This window comes from Stegodyphus dumicola, chromosome 9 (genome assembly GCF_044657685.1).
Source record: "Stegodyphus dumicola isolate Sdum_Otavi_A_Nest chromosome 9, ASM4465768v1".
NCBI classification, from domain to species: domain Eukaryota; kingdom Metazoa; phylum Arthropoda; class Arachnida; order Araneae; family Eresidae; genus Stegodyphus; species Stegodyphus dumicola.
In genome coordinates, this window is record NC_140776.1 from 104,048,097 (window position 1) to 104,074,811 (window position 26,715).

General features: G+C 32.7%; 1 protein-coding gene across 1 annotated transcript; it reads right to left on the reverse strand.

The window, feature by feature from the left end:
• Positions 1 to 15,328: 15,328 nt before the first annotated feature.
• On the reverse strand, positions 15,329 to 25,712 carry LOC118202055 (toxin-like protein 14). The gene is made up of 3 exons (XM_035374241.2): positions 25,556 to 25,712; positions 20,117 to 20,225; positions 15,329 to 15,694 (listed from the first exon to the last, which is right to left on the reverse strand). The coding sequence occupies exons 1-3, from the start codon at positions 25,653 to 25,655 to the stop codon at positions 15,583 to 15,585; spliced, it is 321 nt and encodes a 106-aa protein (XP_035230132.1). The 5' UTR covers positions 25,656 to 25,712; the 3' UTR covers positions 15,329 to 15,582.
• Positions 25,713 to 26,715: the final 1,003 nt, after the last annotated feature.

Genomic DNA, 26,715 nt, shown 5'->3' on the forward strand with positions numbered 1-26,715 from the left:
TGTTTTGAAGTTTAGAACCATTTTATGTCGCATTCATTAAAGGGAACTGTTTGGTGAACATTCCTTGTAAATTCCTTGTATTTATGTTGCTTCATCTCAAATCAGACAAAAAAACATGCTGTTCCTTAACTTTTGGAGGGCAGTGTATTATTTTGCTTTCTGTGTGAGCTGATAAGCATTAAACTTATAGGAAAGCAAACAGATGCATATCTTAAAATGAAGCTTGTTTTTGTATATTGTAATCCTCAGCAAGGTAGGTTTTATGAACTCATCGGCGAAAGGTAAAATATTGAGCCCATACTGTATTCTTTGCAGCCCCGTGTTGTGGACTGCCCTCGCTGAAAATAGTGTGAGCACAATAAATGCAGTTTGTTGCAGACTAATATGAAGAAAAATCATTGTAATGCATCTTTTTGCTTAGAACATTCGTAGGGTTTCACTTGACCTGGTAATATTAATTAATCCAAAACCCTAACAGACGTAAAGCGAATTATTCCTGTATGAAGTAATTACAAAGTAATGAGAAAGTTTAAATGACTTTTCTAATCTCTTAATAAAGGTTTATATAACCTTTTATTTTCTGATCATTGAACAAACTGAGTGGTATAAGGTTGGCATATGTACTTCTTAATATTTTATATCTTTAATTTATTTCTAATTATTTCTTCAACTAATGTAATTTATAATACATAGCTTATAAGGTGTTTCTCTCCTTTTTAGCGAGCCTTCATGGTGTAGTGGTCAGCACAGCGCGTAATTGAGAGAAACGCGGTTCGATTCCAGGCGAAGGCGTTGCTAATTTTTCATCTTGCCTGCTTCCAAAAATATAACTAATGTATCTACAGTGGCGCCCGAAATAAAAAGGGTTGTGGATGATGATTCTCCTAACCCCGTATTTGATGATTGGGTTCCCTGAAAACCCCAGTAGCTCTTTAAAAGGGAGAGTATATAAGGTATTTCTCCCGCCTTCTTTGCATGAATTCGTGGTGTGGTGGTCTGCAAGCTCAGCGCGTAATTGAGAGGTCTGTGGTTCGATTTCCCCGAACTAATGATGATTCTCCTCACCCAGGATTTGGCGATTGGGATCACCCAGGATTTGGCGATTTGGCGATTGGTTAGCACACTCAGGGCGTAATTGAGAGTTCAGCGGTTCGATTCCCGTCGAAGGCGTTGCTCATTTTTCGTCTTGCCTTCTTCCAAAAAATATACCTAATGTCTCTACAAGCTCCCATAATATTTTCTTGTCAAGCACTGTTTATATGTTTCTCATTTATGCAACTTTTATATTTATACGTCATTTGATCTCTATCCCGATTCAACTACTTTCATGTTAAACGTTTCATTTCTACTATGCATAACTTCTAATTATAGATTTTGTTTCCTGAACGTTCATAACGGAGTTTCTTCTACAAGCTCAAACATTTTCTGAAAAGAATTAAGAACTAAAGAACAGAGTTAAATGGGATAAAATTAAATCTTCTAATTCAAGAATTTCGCAACCCTTGATATCTTCCACTTTACAGGTATTCCCAACTAAGTATTTTGTGTAGAAAATTAAATTAGTTAGAGAAAGTTGACAGAATTACTTTTATCAATAAAAAGAAGTAGAATTTAGCTTTGAAGATATCTTCATTGACAGAGCAGTGAGATTATTAAATAAACTTGCACTTCGGTTTGATTATTTCAAGCACAACAAATTTTTATTTCTTCTACACAACATTGTCATTTCGTTAACTAAGCATATAATACCCTCAATGTTTAATATTTCTTCGCTATTTCACTACTAATTTGGGAATTCTCTCTTCACAACTGAAAAAAAGTGAAGAATCGTTCTAAAGACGTGACACACTTCCAGAAAAGTCTTATAACCATCGAGGGAAAAACAGCAGCGTCGATAACTATTATATCCATAAAGCTTTTACTGACCCTTAAGTGTCCAAGTGATGTACTAAAATTGCCAATTTGTGCATCCGGCCCACAGAGCAAACCCTGGCCATAAATGAACCATAAACACCATGTCCTCGTAGACTTTGACAACTTGATAACTGTTACTGGGACTCCGGATCTAATCAGCTTTTGCTGGTGTGTTGTAGCATATTGAAGTATACGATCAGAATGCTTTTTGTCTCCTGTTGATAAATATTTCAAAACGTTCACGAAAGTGTTGTTTACTTGTGTTTTATGGCAAGATTGGAAGGATAGACACAGTTCTTTTAACTAATCCTCTAACCGTCTCAAATGTTTCTTTTTACTCTTCCAAAAGTCAACGATTTTTTATGGTCTCATTTTATTAATGTAAAATTCTTAGTCGATTAGTTTTAGACTTTGCTACTAGACTGCTGCATATATATTTTGTTCATTTCAAAGCTTTTGTTGCTCTTATGTTATAGATTTTAAGAACTTACTAATTTATTTTTTATTTTTTACTTTATATTTCTAGAGCAAATTTTAATTTCTTTCTTTTAGGTTTATACTTATAGGTTGATTACTTCTGTTGTACATGCTCTTGGACTCAATCCACGGATACTGTAAAATTTTATCAGAATTTTAAGCATTTTTGCTTGTGATTTATATTATTTTTTACCCGGCCTGTATGTTTTTAAAATTCATATATAGTTTTGTTATTTCGTAATTTTGAAATAAAGACTTGCATTTGTTTTTATTCTTTCAAATACTAAATTATTACTTCTGCATATTTTGTTTTCGAACTCGATCTACTTGTAGATGCATTAGGATAATTGGAAGCAGAAAAGATGAAAAATATGCAACCGCTTCGCCGGGAATCGAACCACGGACCTCTAGAATACCAGCCCAGCGTGCTACCGTTACACCACGAAGGCACGCTAGGGAAGTGGGAGAAATACCTTATATACTCACTATACGGTTTTTAACTTGTATGTTATTTCGCAATTATTTTGAATTTGTTTATGTTTCCGATGGTATAATTTTGCATTTTTGGCACTGCTTACTTTGACCTGTAGGTGTTGGGCTGATTAAGATCAGAAAATTTTTAACTTTACTTTGCGTCGATTCAGAAATAGGATAATTAATTTATTTACTTCTTTCTTTGCTCCAATCCTCTGTTGATGGTGCAGGAAAGATGCATCATTTTCATTTTAATATGGGCATATTTTGTCCGGTTTTTTTTTCTTGCAGTTTACCACTGTGCTTCCGATTTTTTTTTAACATGTAGTTTATTTTGAACTGAATATGGCATGGATTTTAAACATATTTTTATTTTTTATTTTATTTTATTTTGCATTATTAACACTACTTGTTTTTAGTTATCAGCGCTCAGTTGGATTATGTGCTCTTTTTTTATATTGCATTTTTATTTATTGATTTACATTTTTACTGGTTTTATAAAGGTCATTCAGGGCATTTATTAATTTATTTTTAAGGAGGAGGATGCATTCGACATTAATATTGTTAAAATCTCCTTCATGATTTAATTCAAACAGCTTGTCAAGTACTTGGCAAAAATATTCTACTACTTCATATCATAATGAGTTCACCACTGGACTCTAGTATTTCCATCCGGGTTCAAATTTTGGTGAACGCTATGTTTGCTTACGATGCAATGTTTTGACGTGTAAAGTAATATATACCAATGTAAAGTTAATATATGCCAGTTTTCTTTAGTACGTCCCTTCGCCAAGGCATCCCTCCTCTTAGGCAAATAACCCTCGGGGGCTTTTATATATTTAAACAAACTTAACCTATCCCTTGAGTAGTATTCATCACAGCGTAGTTACCAATTTTAATGAAATATCACGCACTGAGTTGCGTGAAAGCCTGTATTATTGGTTTAACCATCTTTACGAAAGATTCCTATCCATTATTGTGTGAATAGTGTACTGTGTTATGTTAATATGATTTATTTTAATCGTGCATTTTTGATTTAGCTGAGTATTTTGAGGCTATACACTTTAGCTGGAAATGGTTTTCAAGTGCAGTCAGTGAAGATTCTTCGACCATCTTGGAAAATTAGTATTTATAAATTTAAATTGAATGTCACTTCAAATAATCCCCAGGAGAAGTTACCGCTTTCAACCAGCACTTGAAAGATCCATGGTTCGAATCTTGGCAAGAGAATAATTTAATTCTCATTCTTTTACTCTAAAAAATCTGAAAACATTATTCAAGGTATCTGCAGTTTCAGTTCTAATTAAATGAAGATACTTAATTTACTAAAATTAATAAATGAAGTGTTCTGTACGATTTCTTGTTTGGTTTCCATTTTGAATTGTTTAGTATACGCATGATATGGTATAAAAGAAATGTTTATTTTAACTAATGCTTACAGAACTTTTCCCGCTACTCCATCAGATCTGTAATTTTGATCTAAATAATGAACTATTTTTTGAACATGTACAATATCTCCCTGTGCTCTGCAAATGTGCAGCAAGAGGCTTACAAAAGTGAGTTAATTAAAGAATTAAATATTACATGCATAAATAAAAACGAACGAAAACAGGAAACAGTAGTCTAGACTTCATTAAAACAGATAAGTTTACTGGCCAAGTCACCTCTTTTAAATCGTTCTGCAAGCATAATCTAGGGTCATCGAAGTTAAGACAGGAAAACATTAAATGTTCCACATCTTGAGACATTTTTTTAACCACTCACACATATTATTTGATCTCAGATTGAAACGAAACATGAAAATTGCAAATTTACCACGAGGAAATAAAAACTGAGATACTTTAAAATTAAAAATGAGGAAAGACTCGGAATGCAGTCTATGGTAAATAGAAAGAATTTTGCTGTGCCCTCAGCATTAGAAGACAAAAATATATTCTTCATTCCACTTACATAAAAACTTCTTATAATAAGCTTTTATGTAAGTGAATAAAGATGTCGCAAATCAAACTGTTTAATTTTATATATATCTTTAAGAATACTGTTACTTTCTGTCTAGAATCTAAGACTAGTGGTATTTACAAGCTTTCTAGAACAATCAGTTTCCTTAGATCACCAAACAACACCATTCGTCATACTTCTGTTCATCGGGATTCATAACGAAGCACAATTGAAAACAGCAGAAAGATTACTTACAGTATTTTTAATACAATCCACACAAAACAACTTTCAAGAATATATCGGATATTCAAGTCACGCAGTTCTCTCTTACGAATTTCTATAAATAAAAACCATTTAGCACTTTTTAAATTAAAAGTATTCTAATTAACAAATATAATCATAAGATATCAAACTATAAAATAATAATTTTATGGTTAGAAAGAGAATCCTCCTCAGAGATACCCCAGCCTTGAATGTATGGTAGCAATCTCAAGCTACAAAATGCAATGTCAATATAACTTTAGCCATGCATGGAACTGAAAGTAGCTACGCTATTTTTTTAATTAAAAATAAATAATTCATGCTAATAAAATCGCCAAGCTTCGTTCCTCTATAATCAGTAATAGGACTTTGCGAAATCTCTAATTCGCTATTTGAATCCATATAACGTAAAGAATTGCATGTTATCTTAATCTTTAACATTCGTGAAATTTTCAATAATTTTACATCAGTGTTAGTTTTTGGGGGTTTAAAGTATGCAGAACAAGCAATCAAATCAGAAGCATTAATTTTTATATCCAAAATAACAGTATTGGTACAATAGTAACTACATAATCATACAACTCTATGATTTAAATCCAAAAAAGGAGAAGGATAGGAATTACGAATAAAAACAGCACACTTGACAGTTTCTGCTTCAGAATCATAATAGACTTTATATTTAATCGGAAAGAAAGAAAGAATAACTTATAAAAGTGCAGTTCCTGAAACAGTGTAACATCAATGTCCACTTTTACAACTTATACCACTTGCCTACGTATAAGTTGCTAAATAGCAGATTTTAACTTGTGCAAATTAATTTATACAAAAGAGACAAGCGAATTGATGGACTTACCCATAACAAATTTTGGAAGCCGCAAGGTTTATCATAAAAGTATGGCTGGTGCAAGTTTCAAAAAATGGCTTATGATTTATACCAACTTTCTTAGCTGCATTTTTCGTTTTTTCTTAAATTGAATAACATAAAATAGCACTTTCTGTCTTTTTTATAGCAATCTGAACTATCGCACTCACCAAAGTTAATATTGTTGCTGCTTCTTACATATATCAGATCAGCTCCGGAAGGTTTTTGAACGTCAAAAAATAAGGGGATCGGATGTTAAGTCCTTCTTAGAAAGTCCGATGCAACCCAGTATGTGATCCAGTGAAGCTGGATGGTCACAGGATGTTTTACAAGCGGGGTATATTTTTCTGCCACTATCAAAGTAAAGAACACACCAGAGTAACAATAACAAGCCAAAGAGTTTTTGCAATCAAGAGTATTTTTGCTTTGGAATAGAAGAATTCTAAAGAGTTGAGACTTCTTGCAAGGCAGAAAATGGTTTTTCTTTAGTAATATCCCGAAACGCATTTTGCCATTACTTTATTGTTATCAACTCTTCTAATATTGATAATTCCAATTTTATATTTCCGAGGATCGATTTCAGCTTTAAGAAGCTTTTTAAAATCATCAGATGTAAAGGTTTTCCGCAGTCATAGTAACAGAACAATTTTAAATAGTCTGATTTGGCGCCACAAACAGAGCCACGACATTTGCATAGGATTTCGTTTGCATGATAGAATTCAGTAAATTTTCTTTACGAGCTTCACGAAAGTTTATGAATTTAACATACTAAACATGGCTTGTGATAAAACTTTTAATCTCACTCAAAGCTTTGCTAGCAATATCACGAGTCTGATGATTCATGTTGCATTTAGATACAATGGCTTATTCCGCTTTTTAACTTCATCATTCAGAACTGCTTAGAACTCATCACAACTACAATCCGACATGCTGCCAGACCTTCAAACTAGAGATGGACGATCTGCTCCGCAAATGATTCAATGAACCGATTCACTTTACTAAGGGAATGATCAGCAATTCACCGAAAAGGGAATGGTAGTTCTTCAACGGTTCGCAGACAGCTCCTGCTGGCAAAATATTTGGTTCTTCTTATAAACATTAGCATCATTTCCTTTCTTATTTACTGTAAATATCTCTGATTTTTTTTATGTTTAGGTATGTGTCTGTTTTTTATGTATATGTTTTTCTTTCTTGTGTTCCTTCTAGTATTTTAAAAACAAAACACAAAATAAGCCACCCCCTTTTTTCAAAGGGATTGAGTTCTACTGCCGTGGGAAAATACAAGTTAAATTAAACTATAGGTACTTAGTTTCCTCCGACTCCCAGTAGTCCTCCCTTCAGCTGTCCTTCACTAACCGTAGATCTGGATCCTTCGCAGTCTTGATTATTCGCAATTTTCATTGCTCCCGCTCTCCTGTAATTGTTCACGTAGTTAAACGGACAGTGATGTATTTTTAAAAACGTTCATTCGCTTTAAGCAAACTTGCTGAAATGCAGGAGAATTTAAAGAAAAAGAAACTCAAATTGAAAAACGACGTACCTACTAGATGGAATTCTACTTTTGATATGTTAACAATATTTTCTTTAAACAAGTAATTTATATTTTCTTCCGAAAATATAGGTTCGGGAGCGAAAAGTTCCGATCTGTTCTCTTAAAGGAGCGGGTTTGCCAATTTCTACTTCAAAACTATTTTTTGTAGAAACATGCTTGAGTGATTTTAAAAGTTTGACTTATTGAAGAAACTTGCATTATTTTAGACGTCTTACTTAAAGAAAGATAAATAAATCACTATCTCTCAGATTGGCTTCAAGAATATAAAAAAAAAAGAAATGTAGTTTCCTGATATGGATAGTATTATCCATAAGTCCTTCTTCTCTGGAGGCATCCCTACTCTTTAAGCAATTATGCCTTCTTTGCTTTGCCGTAATCTAAAACATCTAAACCAACTCAATCCACGTTATAATAAAGGATATTTTTCTCGAAATGCAGCCTACTCAATGATATTATTCATAATACGAATAGTTAGCATACAATTCTAGATTGCGGAATGAGCGCTGAAGTTGCCAAGTTCTCAACTTGTCATTTTGGGTGATTCTAGATGATTATACAAATAATTAAAACAGCAAGACACTGAACTTCAAAAAATTCCTATATGCGTAGTGAAATACTGTTTATGTGGTGAAAGACTGATATCAAACTTGTGAGCCCATGAGAAGAAGTGTTGATCATTTTATAGTTAATTAGTTAACACAAGCTATCATTTGAAGCTTTTAAAACATTTCATTCTATTTCTTGGAGAAGAACAAATGTAATTCTTTACTACAGTACATCACATTACGACAAATGCAGATTTCTTCCAAATTCGACCAAGTACGTATTTTTAAAATGAATATGCTTTTAGAAGCCTAATGTGTATCTTTCAAAATTATGCAAAAAATAAGCCAGACTGAATTTTAATTAACAGCGCTCTTTGTTATTAAATAATGGAGAATCTGTTATGTACATGCAAATGTTCCTGGCATTATGGAAAACGAGGGCTACTGGAACCACCATATTTCGAACATGCATTCCTAAACACATATCTATGATGTTATTATCATGCGATGATTTTCAGGTGCTTTGTTTTTCATTATCATAAATTCGACGATGGTATTTTAAAATTGTGAAGTTTTTGAAGTTTTTATCGGTATATTTTTATAACGATGCTTTACATTACATTATATTAAAATTGATTTATTTTCTTCTTGTTTTCTTTTCTCCCACAGTTGTCTGTACGACGATATTTTCCTCTTGCGTTATTTTCTCCGCGATGTTTCCATCCTCGATGTTTTTAGCGGAAGCGACATATTCCGATATTTTCAACCTCATCATGTTATCGCCGCATTAGTCAACTGAAACGATTATTTCAGCTTTTAGCATCTCTAAAACATTTATAATTTTCTTTTTAGAAAACAATACATTCAGCGCTTATAATCACGACAAGTTGCGCTATTGCTACCATCCATTAATCAGCTGAGACGATTCTTTCAAGTTTTCAGTATCTTTCAAATGTTTATTCTTTTCTCTGTCGACAACAACACAGTCATAGATTTTAAACCGAGTCATACTGCATTACGCTACCACCGCATCAATCAACCAATCAGAGGATTCTGTCAGCTTTCAGCGTCTTTCAAAACTTCAATGAAAATCCAAAAAGGAAAAGAAAATAATAATAATTGCAGATGATGTCATAATATTCGGAAATAGTTTTTATACAGAACAGTACGCAGTTTAATGCACGTAAACTCGAATGTATAAACGTTATTATACCCCCCATAAGATGATATTTAAAAACGTCTGCTAAAAAACAAAATGTTTCAACTTAATTTTTTTTCCCACGAGCATTAGTACTCGCTGACATTTATAAAGTTCTTTCATAAACAGTGTTTTAATGTTACTATTATAACTTAATTCTTTCAATTCTATAGATATTTATTTCTCAGTTATTTACAACGTGTTCATTTTGTACTAAGTACTAATTTAATAAAAGTAACCAGTAGTAAGAATTCGTAAGATTATGTTGCTTGAAAATATAGAAATAATTAATACTATTTTTCTGTTAATTATAATGTGGGTTATTCCTTTTAAACATTTTTAGTTTTCCTTAGATGATCCGTAGTTTTTAATCATTATTGAATCTCATACACGGTATGATCCCTATTAATAGAGATCTCACTGTATATGAAAACCAATACTTCCGCTTTGCTGGAATTTATTCCTTTGAGACTGACGTCAAGTATTCCATTTGTGTCCGCCCCATATATTTAAACACAATATTTTTCAGACATTATCCAAGTAGTAAGCGAGTATTAGTTCGTATGTGTTATAACAGATGGCCACACTGCACAATAATGATTTATGTTTAGTTTGCACAATGAATACTAGATAGCAGCACTGTTAAAAATGACACCTAGAATCCGTATAATTTGCACATTGAATACTAGATGGCAGCACTATTAAAGATGACAAAATCCGATGAAGCATTAAAAAAGTTCTATTATAATGTTTCTCCAACATTTTATTCATGCAAGAACATTGGAAAGATATTCGTATACCACATGACTATTCTAAATATAGAGCTACAATAATTTACCTCCTAGAGAGTAAGTACTTTTATTGTTCTACAAGTTGTTTACCTTCTACGAGTGGTATAGTACCTTCATTTTTGTTTCATTTTCTTCGTATACTATATGTAATTTTTATCTCAATTAACAGTTTATATGCAAGATCGAATTAAATACAGAGAATCCTTTTGTGATGTTCACCTCCCTAAGGCGACCACAACTGGTAATGACCATTCTTTCTGAGAAACATTAACAAACACCGTTATTTACGACAACATCTCTAAGATGATCAAATCTATAAAAGACCAAAATCATCTGTAGCCATAAGTGCTCATATAAGAGCAGGTTTGCTACAAATGGAAGACCTGCAATAACATTACTGATACCTTGGGCTTGCATAGTTCTTATGTTCATTAACAGATGGCAGCACTACATATTGATATGTATCCCCTCCCCCCCCCCCTCTTGAAAGTGAGTGAAATTGCATTTCTCATCATTCAATGACATTTCCCTGAAACTTTTTAACTGTTCGGAGTCCTTCAAATATGTTAGAATTTTATATTATGAATAATATGTATGCATATGCATGATACAGTTTTTTTGAGGAACTATGTATTATTGAGCGATCAAAGAACTCTAGGCTTCCAGATACACAAAGATGATATCTGCTTTTCTTGCATGGATCCTCACATAGAACATTTGAGTCATTTGATTTTCTTAACTTAATATTGCACATTAGTTGTTAATCTAAAGAGAGAGGACTTTAAGGGTTAAGTTACAGGCAACCACAAGAGGGCTGAGGGATATATCACCAAGGGGAGGAATGCATTCGTGGAGGTTTTTCTGAGAGAAACTGGTATTCAAGTTATACATTTGGAAATCCACTAAAATTAACCATGCAAACGGCCTGTTCGCCTAGCCTCGAACTTAATTTGAACTATTAGTAGTCTATATAAGGAAAGCTGGTTCAAATTCACTTCATACAAGGAGGAAAACACGAAAATACCCTTGCACTCGCCCGGTCTTTGTGATTTTTATTTTACAGTTTCAATATAATGATTATAAGTATTTTGACATCATTTTCGAAACCGCAAGTGTCAAATCAATTTGTGAGACATTTTATTTCAGTGTTTTTTACTTGTCCTTATTATACATTTTTTTAATTTAAAATAAAATGCTGTAATTTGATTTAAAGTAACATTCGATCACCAATTATTTTTAATTAAATACTACATCACCCATTCAATTCACAAATACTTAATACGAGTTTCAGTGCTCTACCGAGTTCTTCGAGTAATAAACTAAATTTCAGCGATCCTTCACTTCTATTATGAAAATGGTGGATATAAAGGTTTAAATTTGGAACAGCCTTTTTGCAGAATAGTAAGCAGTGAAGCTTTTTTTACGTTACGAGCATCAAAACACTGAAAGACCGCAGATTTTGGAAAAATGGCCAATTAAAATAACCTGGAGCTGAACGAGAACACTTAGATTTGTATTTAAATAAATTGTCTGTAGTATTGAGACCATTAAAAATGTAATATTTCGTTGCTATTTAAATATCATTCATAATGTTTGGCCAGTGGAATAATTGGCCCTAATTTTGACGAATTTGCCAAATAATATCAGAGCTGATGACTAACTCTATTATTAGATATTAAAGTATCTATATGTATATATTTATGCATGTTCCTCACATTGTTCCGGCACCTAGAGCCACGAAATTTTAATACACATATCCCTCCACTTGAACATGGGATACCTCGAAGCCGGAATTTGGTATATGTATTTCATTTATTTCATATTTTCCGTGAATTTAATGAAATTTTTGTTATCAAATACAGCGATTTAAAAGTTGTGTGTTGAAACTGCTTGCTATAAAACATTTTTTTGGTACGCCAGTTCATTGTCATTCGGTAAAATATAAAATATTTATCTTCCACATTTAACCAATTAATTAGGCTAATTTAAAGTAAAGAGTTGTCACTGCCTGAAATAAAGTACTTCTATCTACCGAGCGCAAGTATGTTGCCATTCGTCAAAGCAAAGGATAGTTCATTTTCAAAATTAATCTTTCTGTTACTGATTATCAAAATGAGCGATTTAAAAGCAATAAACATAGCTCATATCTTTTTTACTTTTAAATCTCATTCCTTTAAATAAAATTGCATTAAATTCATGGCATAACTAATTAAAAATATTAAATGATTTTATAAAGTTGCGTTAGATTCTTTAAAATCGTTATGTAATTTTTCTTTACAACAACTATTTTATTCATATAGTTAAACTATATAGGCGAAAAACTAGAAAAGGGCCACAAGCTATTTTCCTGAACATTATGAGTTTTGTCAATCGGACCAATTTCGAAATTGAATCTGAACTGAAAGCTGAGAAATAATGCTCTTTCCGCTCATATATATTTTTCGCCTGATTGCCGAGAAATTTTCTATACCTTCGATTTCTAGAAATTTCTAGAAGGTATATACGTAATCATTTATGTCAATTGTCAAATTGACATAAATGATTTATGTCAAATGGTCAAATCGTCATTTATGTCAAATGGTCGCCACCAAATGTAGCGATTTCTGGCGGTTTCTTGCCGAATTCGGTGGCAAAATTTAGTCTTTCAAACCATCGCCAGTTTGGCAGTATCTCTCCAATTTAGCGAGATAACCATTTATATCAATAACAGACTTGTCTCTCTAATCTATTTTTATGGAAAAGCCTCGCTTTTTTCAAGGCCGTTCATGGCACATTATACAAAATTCGTAGTATTGCACTCTTTCTAAGGGCTGCATGCGCCAAACATTACAGTCCCTGGTTAGGTAGCAATTAGAGAAACAACTAGAGAAACAAGAACAGATTTACAACTAGAAAAAATCAATGCAATGCTAAAACAAAAATTTCAATAAATAACATATATCAAACCGAACACTAAGTCAATAAATAAATGCATAACTTTACAAATTTCTATAAAAATAGGACCACGGTCTTGTCACACTATTTACATTATATATACTATAAGGGCCACAAAGGGCCAGTCTGTTGTAATGAACGACTTCAGGCTTAGGTTTTGATGCCGTACGGATCCAAACTATAGTGTCGTACTGCCTGATTAATATTACGTAAGGACGATACCAGGATAACTGTACTTTAGCAGAAAGTCATTTCCGTCATATCAAATTTCATAATAACACCTTTTCACTTTCGTTCAGTCGATGTTCTGTAGCTCTTGTGATTTATCGGCTTATCACATTCTCCATCACCGAGTTGACGCGCTGTCGTGCAAAATTTTGCATCCCTTCAAACCGTGCCCGGAGATTTTTATTATACTCCTCTTGCGATGAAGGCACATCCGTAGGGCGACCAAACAATCGGTAACACTGCAGAAGAAGATCACGACTGAAGAGTATCTGGGATGGGAATAGTCGGTACTCTTGTGCACTACTCTGCGTTCGGCAAGTAAAAACAGAGATAAATTTTGGTTCCAATCCTGCTGAGTTATGAAAACTATCAAGGAGCTTTTATTAAGGCAACAATGTGTTGTCTTAGGGCTACAGATCGAAATGTCCTGACAGTTAGATTTCCTATTTTAAGATTCCATTAGGTCGATTATCGGTTTAATGTCGACATCTTCTAAATTGTCTTCTTGGGCTCCTTTGTCACTCTATAGGTCTGGGTCATATGATTTTGAAGTTACAGCTTGAGTGTAACCTGATTAACTGTCTCGTATTTCGCTTTCTGGGAAGAGTCTTCTAGATAGGACATGGGCGTTTCCGTGTGATATTTCTATCCGACGACGGATAGTGATGTCATATTCCTGGAGTCTCTGTATCCGTCTGGCTATTGAGGCTTCAGTATTCTTGAAATTTAAGAGCCGTGTCTTTGATGCATGATCTGTACGGAGAAAAATCTTCTGCTGTAGAGGTAATGGTGGAAATGGTATTCGGTTTTAACTACGACGAGCAATTATCTTCTGGTGACGCAATAATTCCTCTACGGTTTAGCTACACCCTCGCTCCAGTATGCCACAACACGTTCTTGACTGTTTATTTCTTGGGACACAGACACTCTCATTGCTGGCATCCATGTCAAGAATAAATAGTTTGTTGACAATACGTCAGGATTATCACAGATGTTAAAACATTCTTCAGTTTGTTAAATGCCTCCTCGCATTCTTTCTCCATAAGAATTTTTGCCTGCTCTCTGTCAATTTGTGAAGGCGTCTTGTGATGAAAAAAGGTCCTTCAGAAATCTCCTATATTACGTGCAAAGCGCTAGGAAACTTCTCAGCTTTTGGACATTTTTGGTGCGTCTTCAGTCCTTAACTTCAGACACGTTTTTTGAATATGGAGACACACCTTAGGCGATGACATGTCCGAGATAACTCATTTCCTGTCTGAACAACTTACATTTGGTGGGACTTAACTTTAGATTGGCTTCTTTCAGTTTCTGAAGCACCTTTCTAAGATTTTCTAAGTGTTCTTCAAAACTGTTCCCGACGATGATGATATCATCCAGATAGATTATATCAGATAGAAAATAAATGTGAGCTACTGTATTTAAACCATATTGCATACATATTCATTATAGTTCTAATTGGGCCAATGAGGATATGGCTAAAAGATTCATTTTAGATTTTCATTGACAAATTTTAAAATTTGTTTCCCCACCCCTTTGATATTAAGAATTTAATTTTGTTGTCTGTTGTTTTGTTGTTTTGTCATAAACAACAAAACTGTTTAAAAAAGAAGTCCTATCTTACTCTGTTTTGCGCATGCTAGCAGTTAAATTCCTTCCATGCTCAGATGTCAAATTGTATCTTAAAAAATGCACCATTTAGTTATTCTTCAAATAAAATTAAGATTTCTAACAATCTTAACATAATTTTGTTATATATTTAAAAAAAAACAATATGTTAATGTTTTAAAAGGCTCTATCTGAAAATTTAATCAATAAATTCATTGACATTCAATAAAATATCAACAGAAATTTTTCGCTACCTTTCCAGCGATGCACATTTAATTCAGAAGGAACGTACTTCGATACTCAATCCTAATCCCAAAATTCTGCATATTTCAGTACTTTCATCTGCGTAGAATGATGCCACTGCCTGTGCACACGGAACTATCCCTATCGGATAAAACTTTTCATTGCGAATAAAGTTTTTTAAAAGAACGTTAGTTGTCAGAAATTAGTAAAATGTCCCAATGAATTTGGCAAAGAGTTTATTAGAAGAGTAGTCACATAACTTAACAATAAGTATCCACAGAAGGCAAGAAAGACTAACTCATGTAATGCAGGATAATATAAAATTTTTAATATTCAAATCTAACGTCTGCATGAAGTAGCATTTAACAATTTTATCATGCAAAAATGCAAGTTGTTATTAGACATAATCAAACGCGGGACATAAGCATACGTTATCAGACGTTTTGATTATCGATGTAGCGTACATATTGACCATAGCGTATATATTGATCATCCTGATCAGATAGAAAAATGTAGCTTTTGATTAATTTATATGCTATTTGCTTCAGTTCGTAGTTCCTTCAGCCGTCTGAATGTTCAGTATTTGCGCATCTGACACTTGGGCAGCAAGCTGGATAACGTCCTGATCCACGAACAAGCCAGCAACCATCGCCTGCTCTCACAGAACCGCACCTAAAATGCAACATAAGTTATCAATTCTTTCTAAACTTTAGGTGAATCAAATACAAAAATATCTTAATAATAAAATGATTACTACAAAATAACCACATTGACTGTCATTGCAAATTTGTAAGAAGAAACACTTTCAACTGTGCATAATGTCTCGTAATTACTCTCAATGTATTGTAGGCTATTGCGAAACTCAGTTTATATTCAATTGCTATAACTGTATAAGGCGCTTCTCAAACTGTGGTTTCGAAGTCTTCCCTTGTTGTCCTAGATTTCTGAAAAAGACGAAAATAAATTTCAGATGGAAATTTGAGAGTCTGAAAATTATTCAGGTCAATCGTCTGTCACGTTTTATCCCAATACTAACAGTTTATGAAATTTATTACCAACTAATCCTACCTAAGGCCTTCTTAGTGTAGTCTTAACGACAGAACAGGGATTTAAATCGCTACGATTATGATGCTTCTTACTAGCATACATCGAAACGTAGAATAGTTACGCAAGAATCACCAAGCTCAACCATCTCATTAATGCTAGTGCCTGCATTATTTTGCAAGGTTATAAGGTATTTCTCCCGCCTTATTAGCGAGCCTTCGTGGTGTAGCGCTCTGCATGCTCAGCGCGTAATTGAGAGGTCCGCGGTTCGATTTCCGGCGAAAATGTCTCTACAAGTTTGCTGTTTATTTGAAAACTGAATTTAAGTCCTAAAATTCTACTAGACAAATTAGATAGTTATTACTACGTCTTGTATAACAAGACAAAGACTTGCAAAAGTTTTAAGTAACTTTATTATTTGTTCTGAATTTGTAACATAAAAGAACCACTACTCGTGGCTACGTAAATTAAACAATAACAGTCAAATAAATTTAAACGTTCATAAAGGAGTCTACTACTACTCATTCAAATAGTAGTTATAAGCTGGCTCAGTTTATTTTATCAGTAAGTTTAAAGTTTCGGCTGCAAGTGAGTGCAAAACTTTTAATCACCTTTCTATAGAGCTGTCAAAATTCTAACAAGGCGGTGTAAACGCCAGAAACTCTCTGTCTCTCTCTCTCTATGGTTGAAAAAGATAAGAAGATAAGAATCCTATAATTTGATTTTTAATTAATAACATAAAGATTATACCAACACTAATAGCCTTCAGTTATTGAAAAGAAACGTAGTTTTTTTCTATAAGCATATTTACTTAAGTATACTAATAGTAATGTATGTAGAAAAGTTGCTGTCGAAGGAGGTCAGAGTAAGAACTAGAAAAAGTAGTTCATTGATTCATTGAATTTCATTGATTCATCGAATAACTAGATATATTTCATTGAATTCACTGCCAAGTAAACCATGAATATTATTTTATGAACCCTGAAACTAGCATCCATACATAAATATAGTAAAATGCATCTAGGGAAGCGCAAAATGGCGAAATGTAAAAATGGAGGAGGCATCTCCCCATCACTTCAATCCTACTCGTTCCTCCATATAAATGGAGGGAAAAAAACAAGCATCATTATGATAATGATATGTTTGATGCCATCCTAAGGGCAATTCCACCCGAAATAAAACGTGTTGAACATTCGCTAATGGCATGAGTTTAATACGAAAGTATCAAATTTATAACTGAACACTTATATTTTTCTCTTTTGGGTCACCAGTGGAGCGGTAGGTAAAACTACTGAACACAAGCAATTCGATCAAGATCGAATCTCCTTGTAGGCTGGCTGCATGGGTAGTTTCACTGTTTTCCCGTGAATAACTGATAAAGGAACTAACTTCCCCAAAAACTTCCTCCATGAAACCATCTTTCTTTTTGCAGATAACCAGTGATATCTCTATCTTAAATGAAATCATCTGTTCTTTCAGTCAACCGAAAGCAAGCATGATAAAGAACACACCTAAATGAAAACGTTATTGATTTGTTTGTCTCCCAAAACTGCATATGAGCGCATTTAATTTACAGAAATTGCATTTCACGATTTTATTACAACGTTCAAAGATATGTCGTAAGCAATATTATCGTTTTATTGCAGTCCATTGTAATAAATAAAATGTGACAATTTTTACTTAATGAGAACATTTTTTTATTTGCACTTTTTCGCAAAGCAAATGTACGCAAGCAAATTACGTCGTTTCTGCGCATTTAATTTTCGAAATTTGTTTCTTGTACCTCCATTTAAATAATCCACTAACTGCCACTATTCATTTAAAATTAAAAAGTATGGACAAACATTGGCTTCTGTTGTCCTAGTTATAAATTTAGTTTTCTGTTGTTACAGGAAATATGGAGTACTTATTGTCCCATCGACCGGAAAAGTTTTCGGAGTTTTTGCCAACGATTCCGGTCGACGTTTTAAAGAGTAGATTGCTTTCTCTTTAGTTAGATATTAACAGATTACTGTATATGTAATTAGATAATCAGAAAACACAAGTTACGAATGGGGAATATAAAAACTGGAATAACTAAGCTCAAGTTTTGGGATTATATGGCAAAGAAATTAAAGCCAGTCATTCCGGCTGTGGAACACTGCAATGGAGTATAAAGTAACAACGAAACTTTCACCTTTTTTATGAAGTCAATGTCACGCAAAATCATGTAACTACGAACCTGAAAAGGGTGTTCTGCGATGTCTTTTACTGTGCTATTTTAACGAACTACACCTTCTTTTAAATGTTTCGAGTATGCATATCAATATCACCAGTCTCGAAACTTTTTAAATACTTCATTGCTTCCTATTTTGTAGAATGCAGGTCCGAAACTTTAATCCTTTTATCAAAAAAGTAAGAGAAAAACCGAAAAATAACAACAGTTAACCCCTCACAAAACCTAATCTAGTTTACTGAAGGTCGGGTTTACCTAAATTCGAAATGAAGTTCTTATGAATGTGTTGTGAAGTCAAGCTTAACCATTACTGACGATAAATTACACTATTTGGCGACATGCTGAAAGCAGGTGACGACAAAATTCGTAAGTACCGAATAAAGATCTAAATTATTCATTTAATTTAACTACCAATTCATGAAAGGCCTTGAAATAAATTAATTATTGATAAATTCGTATTTGCGCTTTGTTCCTAAATATATATATTTATTAAAAAGACTTCTGTCAAAACCAGTACCTCACAGTAAGCAAACTAAAGTTAGGAGTACATAGAATAGTAACAGAAACCTAAGTACTTTTGAAAGTATTTTTATTTACAGAAGTCATATTAAATATAAAATAAATAGGAAAACAAAGAAAAAAATTCACAAACAAGAAAAGATTTGTCATTATTCCAATTGACAGTTGTAGAGTAATTCATTTCTAGTTTTAATTAACAGAATTCTACTAATGTGACATATAAAACGAACAGCTATAAAGGAAATGTTTCAATATTCGATTTAGCATCCAGCTTTGTAAATCATTTTACTTCCTTGTATGAAGTAAAGAAAGTATTGTAATCGCGAAAAATTTCGGTTATCAGATTTCAATGGAAATACCCATTTTGATAATTCATGAATCCATTTTGACTTTTTTTTTGCGTGACATCGATACGTACGGACTGAATAAAAGACTCTTTATTCCAAAAAGGATTGTAAAAGGAATTGAAAATGGAATTTTTCGTGAAGTCTTCACATACTTATGTATCTCGCATAACTCGAAAACGATTAGCCTCAGAATGCTTAAATTTTGCATATGAAACTTTTGTAACATCTAGTTGTGCACCTACCTTTTTCATTGCAATCGGTAGTACCCAACCTCTTATTCTGCCTTAGAAAGTCCTTAACCGGTGGTAGTCATGTATTTCCAGTTACAGAAGTGTTTCAAATAGCGAAAATATTCAGGATTTCGCAATATCAAATTTAAGAAAGAAATTTGAGCAAATAACGAAATCTAAGTTTTAAAGCGGTCTCTCGGTTCCTATACTTATATTTTGGAAAATTTTATACTCGTTATGAAAAAATAAAAATAAGAGAAGTTTGACAACCGAACGATAAAAATTCCCCGGGATATTTAATTTCAAACTTTGCAGTTTTTGATGTCATTTCAACTTGCCTTGAGCTATCGGCTTATTAAGATAGAATGATTCGAGGAAATAAGTTTAAATAAAGGTAGAGCAAAACGTCTCTGTAATTTAAAAGATCTTACATGGAAGTCATGTGGTGTTCACATCAGACACTTTTTTCCCACAATTCAATCTTTTGTTGCAGCGCCATCTGGGTGTTCTGATCAGTAAACTGCATACTAGTAAAATGCAGTTTTACTTAATGGTTTTCTGAGCGTCTTGCTTGTGGATGATACTTTTGTCTTGCAAAAAGTTTTCGGCAACTCTTCGACAAAATGAATAATACGTTGGTTAGAATGACTACGCACACTTCTTCGGTTTCACTGATTTCTAACATATAAAACTAATTACAGCATGTAAAATAGCAGAGTGAAAAATGTGGATTGCTTACCCTTCACCGGTGAGATGGTTCTCTTCGCATACATATTTCTCACATTTTTCATCATTATAGCCAGTACTGCCTACTGGAATGCGGCCGTAATCAGGACCTTCGCAAAAGCCTGTAAGAACCAACATTCAGTGTTTTAGAAGAAACATTATAATTAAAGCTTTATTTTTCATAATATCAAGGCATGTATAGCGTTCGCCACTTTTTGTTTTAGCTTCAGTCTAAGTGAATAATTCTTGCCATTCTTTGTTTTTTAGATTTTAGTATCATTCTAAATTATATGATTTTGGAATCACATGTAAATATTGTGAAAAAACACGTTTGTCCAATTATTACTTACCCGTCCTCAGCTTAGGCATTTGTTTCAAACAATGAATTGTAACCATTCCAAGTGCTTTAAAATAATTTCTTTGAGAATTATCAGTAATCTTCATATTAACTCAAATCTTCTTGCTTCTGCTGCTAAAACTGTCCTGTATTCCCCCTATTAGTATACTCCAACAGATATATAAATGAGTGCAGTTTTTAATAAAAGTCTGTTTTACACTCTTGCTGTTTTCTGGGGTGGCACCTTTTTTTTATTTTACCCTTCATTCATCAAGCCAAACGTTTTAGGACATGAAGGCATAAAGATGTCAATGTGAAGATCTTAGTTTTGACGAATAGTCTTCACCTTGCACAGTGGTGCAGAAGGCGCCTTTCTCTAGTTTGATGTGCGCTCGCTATGACACAAGGGTGCCCTGACATAAACGCAGATTGATCAGCCTAATGATGTTTGGTATCATGAAGAAAGCTAATCTCATCGAGGCTGTAGAGACACCATGTGAAATTCTTAATTTTCGTACAGAATTACAATAATTTAGATTAGGCTAAATTGAGATTATATATGACGGGAAGACTATACTTCATGAATGGAATGAATTGGATTATAGATTATGGCGAAACACACAAGGGCTCTCTGCCTAAGGAGAAGTATACTTACGTTGGAGGACTTTCTAAGTGATGTATATTATTTTCTCGTATCAACGTAGCACTTGGGGAAAATTAGGAAAACTTTCGAACTACCAGTGTTTAGCAATTTAAACAGCTCGGCCAATTTGCATAATACAGAGACTTACAACAAAAAATTACTTAAAAAATTACTTAATGGAAATTATTAGAAATACTATTTTAGAAAATAGTATTTCTAATAATTTCCATTAAGTAATTTAAATTATTTTAGAAAATTTAGTTATTTTAGAAAAAAATTACTTAATGGAATAAATCAAGACCAGATTAAGCAGATTATAGGTTCTAAGAGCCTAAAAGATTTGGGTGCCCCCATAAACATTTACGCCATTTATTTTCTCTCGATCTTGTTTTAGTTGCACTATATATTCTTTGGTAACAGCTCATTATTGGACAATTTTTAAAGTCACTAATTACTGTTATTTCAACAGAGTTCGAATCCAGGCCAACGAGATCGCTGCATGGGCTTTTTCATAGTTTTTCTCATGTGTGACATGGATACTAAGCACGTGGATACAATCAAGTTTCCCATAAAATGTCCTCCACGAAGGTATCCCTCCTTTAGGGAGACAGCCTTTGAGTGCTTTGCCTTAACCAAATAAAAAAAAAACAGTAATCCAGGGTAAAGCAGGCATTGGGAAATTTTTGTCATGCCCCTTTGGGCGATTTCAAAGCACTTTTTTGTAGTGCCTTCTTTCCTTGGTGCCTAAGCAGATGCTTAGTTTGTTTGCTGTTAATCCAGATCTGGGATCAAAGAAAAATTCTTCCGGAAAGCTAAAATTTGATGACATAGTTCAAATATTGGCAGAACTAAAGTCAGCTACTACCAGAACTCCTATAACCTGTTTCTTTAAAATAGGCATTTCAAAGCCGTTGCCATTCATCTCCTTTGCGAACGTAACTCGTGTCGTGATCACCTTACATTTATTTTCCCCACCTTAATATTCAAGACTGGTTCAGCGGTATTTTTCTGTGGTTACGAGTCACATAAGGCGGGCGGAAAATAACCTTGAAGTCTCTATTTTAAAGTAATAGACTAGATTTCCAGCTGAGATTATATGCTACGCAGCTGAGTAGAGGTCTCGTCATCATGTGAATTTAGTCGCACTATTCCCTGCTCAAGTCTTCAAGATTATACAGCGGAAATCAATACAAAACGTTCCATATGCTTCCTTAACGCCTCTACCTTCTTTTTCACTCCTCAAATCTCTTCTCTGCTATTGTTTTAGGAAATTTAAATTCGCGAAATTTTCACTGCTAGGTTTTTAGGGCATGGGAAAACCTTAGAGCTTACACTAAAATGCACTTTTAGCGATAGTCTACTATGATAACTGCGTGTGAAATTTCTGTTCATTTTTTTCTTTTTTTGGTGCATAAAGCAACGCCTTATAATGTAAGTAAAAATAACACGCCGAATTACAATTAGTGAAGATACTAAGAAAACAAGGGTCAGCGGTAATTTTCAATAATCGAAATTATCGCTGATTCTTTTTAACTTAGCATCCAAACAACGCTTTATAATTTGAAAGCTAACTTACGCTATTAAATGCTGTACTCATAGTATATCATTTAAATAAATCGGAAAGAATAGATAATGTTTTCGGATCTGTTGCTAAGTAGATCTCAAATTTCGGATTAAGAAAATTTGCGAGAAAAATTTGAGGTCTCTGATTTACGCTAATAATTTCACCAAAATTTCGAGTCCTAAAATTAGACTAAGAATTGCTCGAAAACTTAGCATCCGATTATTCAAAATTGTATATTTGAGAAGCATAAGAATATCTTTTCAGATAAGAAACAATAAAACAAATTAGTAACAAATAATTAAATGTGTATTGTATTATACATGTTTTTACATTAATATTTACGTATTTGCAAACAACTCCAATTCTAGTTTTAAAATAGTGCTGCGTGTTATTTTTAGTTAAATAAAACGCTTTTCAATACACGATATTATACATGCATTTTCTTCTTTAATGCAACGTTGTTAAATATTTTATTAAATAAAAAAAAAGCAAATAAAGAAAGAAGCATTGGAATATAAATAAGCATTTAAATAAGAAAATTAATCTGATAATCGTAACAGAAATTGGTAAATAAAGAAAAATCTGAAATTCGTGGATTTATTTAATATTCGCGAAATTTCTAAAAATTCGCGAAAATGATACACACACAGCCTAAACAAACATATTACTTAATAAATGGGGTTATTTAAATTGTGGCAAGCACATGAGTCTATCTACTTAAGAATAGGGTAAATTAGCTTGTATTTATTTCTCCCCTATTTAGAGAAGCTCTTTGAAAGGATCATATAACGAGGTCTCTTCAAACTTCATTGTTACAACTACCTGTTTATATAATCAGCTTTTGCTTTGGCGGCGTTTAAAAGCTGGTGAACGCACAAGTTACATGGGCATTTTCGTAGTTTTCCTGATGTTCAATGTAAAATACGAGCCAATTTTCCTTAGAAGGTCTTCCAGGAAAATATCATTTTAACAGACAGCTCTCGAGTGATTTGAAATAATAAGCAAACCAAACCGTCAGTTTGGCGAAGTATGCAAGCCAGATTGAAAGTTGGCCAATCAAGTGACTTGTTAAACAGGAGGAAAGAAGAAAAGAAAGAACGAAATTCATTTTAGAATGCAGAGGTGAAAGAAAGTTAATTAAAGATAGAAATGTCTTAGTTTTAATATGGTATGGATGCTTTATCTGAGAGTATTATTTAATTTCTTTATAATTTATTTAATCGGCCGAAGTAATTTTCAGCGTTAAATCAGTTATTTTAGAGAGATCTGAAGCAGATTTTCAGTGATTTTGCAGAATTTTCACTCTTTTTCACTGAAGCAGATTTTAATAAAATAACAAGATTTTATACAACTTGTCTACAAAAGTCCTCATTCAGTCTTTAATTTCGCAATCTTTTGCCATAGATTACCAATTATAAAAATGTTTTATACGTCGAAAAGTTTCTTGTGTTTGTATTTTTAAATTTAGTAAAATTAATTTCGTGTTTTTATACAATCCTCCAGTATCTATGCTTATGTTTAGGAAAATATTGTACTCCTTATGAAGAATAAAACATGAAATGTTTGTCTTCCATACGACAAAATGGCCGATATATTTTTCGGTATTTGACATCATTTTGAATTTACATTGAAGGGCCGGTTAATAAATAAACTAGGATGATTTGAGACTGATTTTTCCCTCATAAATGCTACTTAATGATATTCTTTCGTAAGTTAGTGGTGTCTTTATTTATAACTTTCTCATAGTTGATGTGACGAAAGATTTTTCACGCACGTAATTTATAATTTTCAAGGTCTAAAAGTACATTGTTAATATTCTCATACCAGTGCTGTGAAACCTGCCAATAATTTCTAGAACACAAATTATATAAAATTCTGTAAATAAGATCTCCTTTTCAAAAACAAAAATTATATTGATCAATATTTTTCAAAATATTCTGCATAGAAATGCTTGTCACGTAATTTCTTAACGATATTTTATTTATAGTTACGCGCGAATGCAAATATTTCGCTCTTTAATTTATGTACTGTTCCTAAATATGATACCTGATTTTTATTTCAGACGTCTCGCTCAAAGTTCCTTGTACAGATGTCAAACATTTGGTGTTTTATTTTTCATATAGGGAGTATAAAATGTTCTTAGATATAAGTAAGACCGAACAAATGTGTAAAAATTTAGATCTGGCAATTTTACAAAATTTATTTCTTTAAATTAAAAAAAAAATGACAAAACATGAATATTTGTGTCATTTATAACGTTTTTGTAACTCCAAGTAAACGTCTATGACGAATGGTTGCAAAAATCAAGAACAGGTAAATACTTTTGGGTGCACGATGTATTGTACATAAGAAAGACTATCCAAATAAGAAAATAAAGTTCTGAAATATCATATGGATTGTTTTTTAAAAGACATTTGCAAATATTGATTTAGCTGCATATTAACGTTTTAGTATCTTTTAAAATTAAATGAAAAGGTGCTTTGTATGTAAAATATTTTTATATTACTTAAAAGTTTTTAATAAACAGAGTCGTTTTGATTCTTTTGACACAAACGGATGAAAAAAAAAAAGAAAGAACAATAAATAGGTATTAAAAGATATTGATTATGTGCATCAAATTAGAGAGACAATGGTCTAAAATAAAAATTGTTGCTTTAGAAAAAAGATAGATACATGGGGAAAGAAAAGAAAGAAAGAAGAAGAGGAAAGAAAAGCAATCAAGAAAAATTTTAAAGTAGTGATAACAGAAATCGTATCGCAGACAAAGCAAATTAAAACAAAGCTTTGTCATCTGAAAATAATATATTTGAAATAGTGCTTTTCTTTTTTTTACTCTTAAAATTAATAATTGATGTTTAATTAAAAAATATTTAAAAAAATTTTATAAATTATGCAACTAAATTCTTACCATTTTTGGTGTCTAAATCGTGTTGAAAAACATATGCATTAATTCCAAGAGGAATTGCATTTACTCCAATCAAAAGAAATAACAGATAGACCTCCTTCATTTTCTTGTCTTCTTTAAATTTCCTAGCAAGACGAGGAAGACTGAGGGAAGCTGATGTTTGGCGAAATATATAATATCCTTGGCGAAAACTTTGGGACCTTATGTCAGATTTTCAAGTGTTTCTCTTCTCTGTGGGAATCCATCAACGAAAAAAAAAAAAAGAGAAACACCTTGAATATAAGGAAAATTTTAACGTTTCTCTCCATGGAATAAGATTACCTCATAGTTGCCACAAAATAAAATGAATTCAAGAACTGCAGCAAACACTTCAGAAAACTGACATCTATTAATTGAGAAATAATGAAATATGTCTACATAAACAAAGAAAGAAACTTTTTTTGTTTCTAAACTCGTGAGATTGCTGTCGATCCTCAAAGAAAATAAAAATATATATATTTAATGGCATACTATGTGTATCATCACTAGTAATATACCCCCCCCCCCCAAATCTGAAAAATCAATTTAAAATGTACAAAAAGCACTTTTTATTACCTATTTTTAATCAAATGTAAAAAAAAATGTTTTGAAAAAAATTTTAGCTATGGCGGTTTCATGATGAAGCATGATTAACCTTCGGCGGTTTCATGATGAAGCAATTCTTTTTTCCCAAATACGCGCGATGTTTATCAAGTTGTAATTTTGTAATAAAAGATTTGTTAGTTTACGCCTACTGCAGTACGTAACTGGAATACGAGCCGAACTCTTTGCTGACCATCAAAAGAAGAATATTGTTAATTACAAAAATCTAAAATATAAATGTTCGATGGTTCTCAAATTTTTTAATCCATGCACGCTTTTCACCACTGCTAGACTATCATCCCCCTCCATCCCCAAACTCGGAAAATATATATACTTTATTTAGATCTACGGTTACTTTTAATATGTTTCATAAATTAAGCAAAAAAACAAGTACTTAACAGGTAAACAAAAGACTGACCGCATTCAACCCCCTCCCCCACCGGAACTATGAATTCTCCATGCTTAAGCATTCCTACATTAATTGATTAAGGCAAAATACAGAAGGGCAACACGCATAATAGAAAGGATTTCTTCTTAAAATG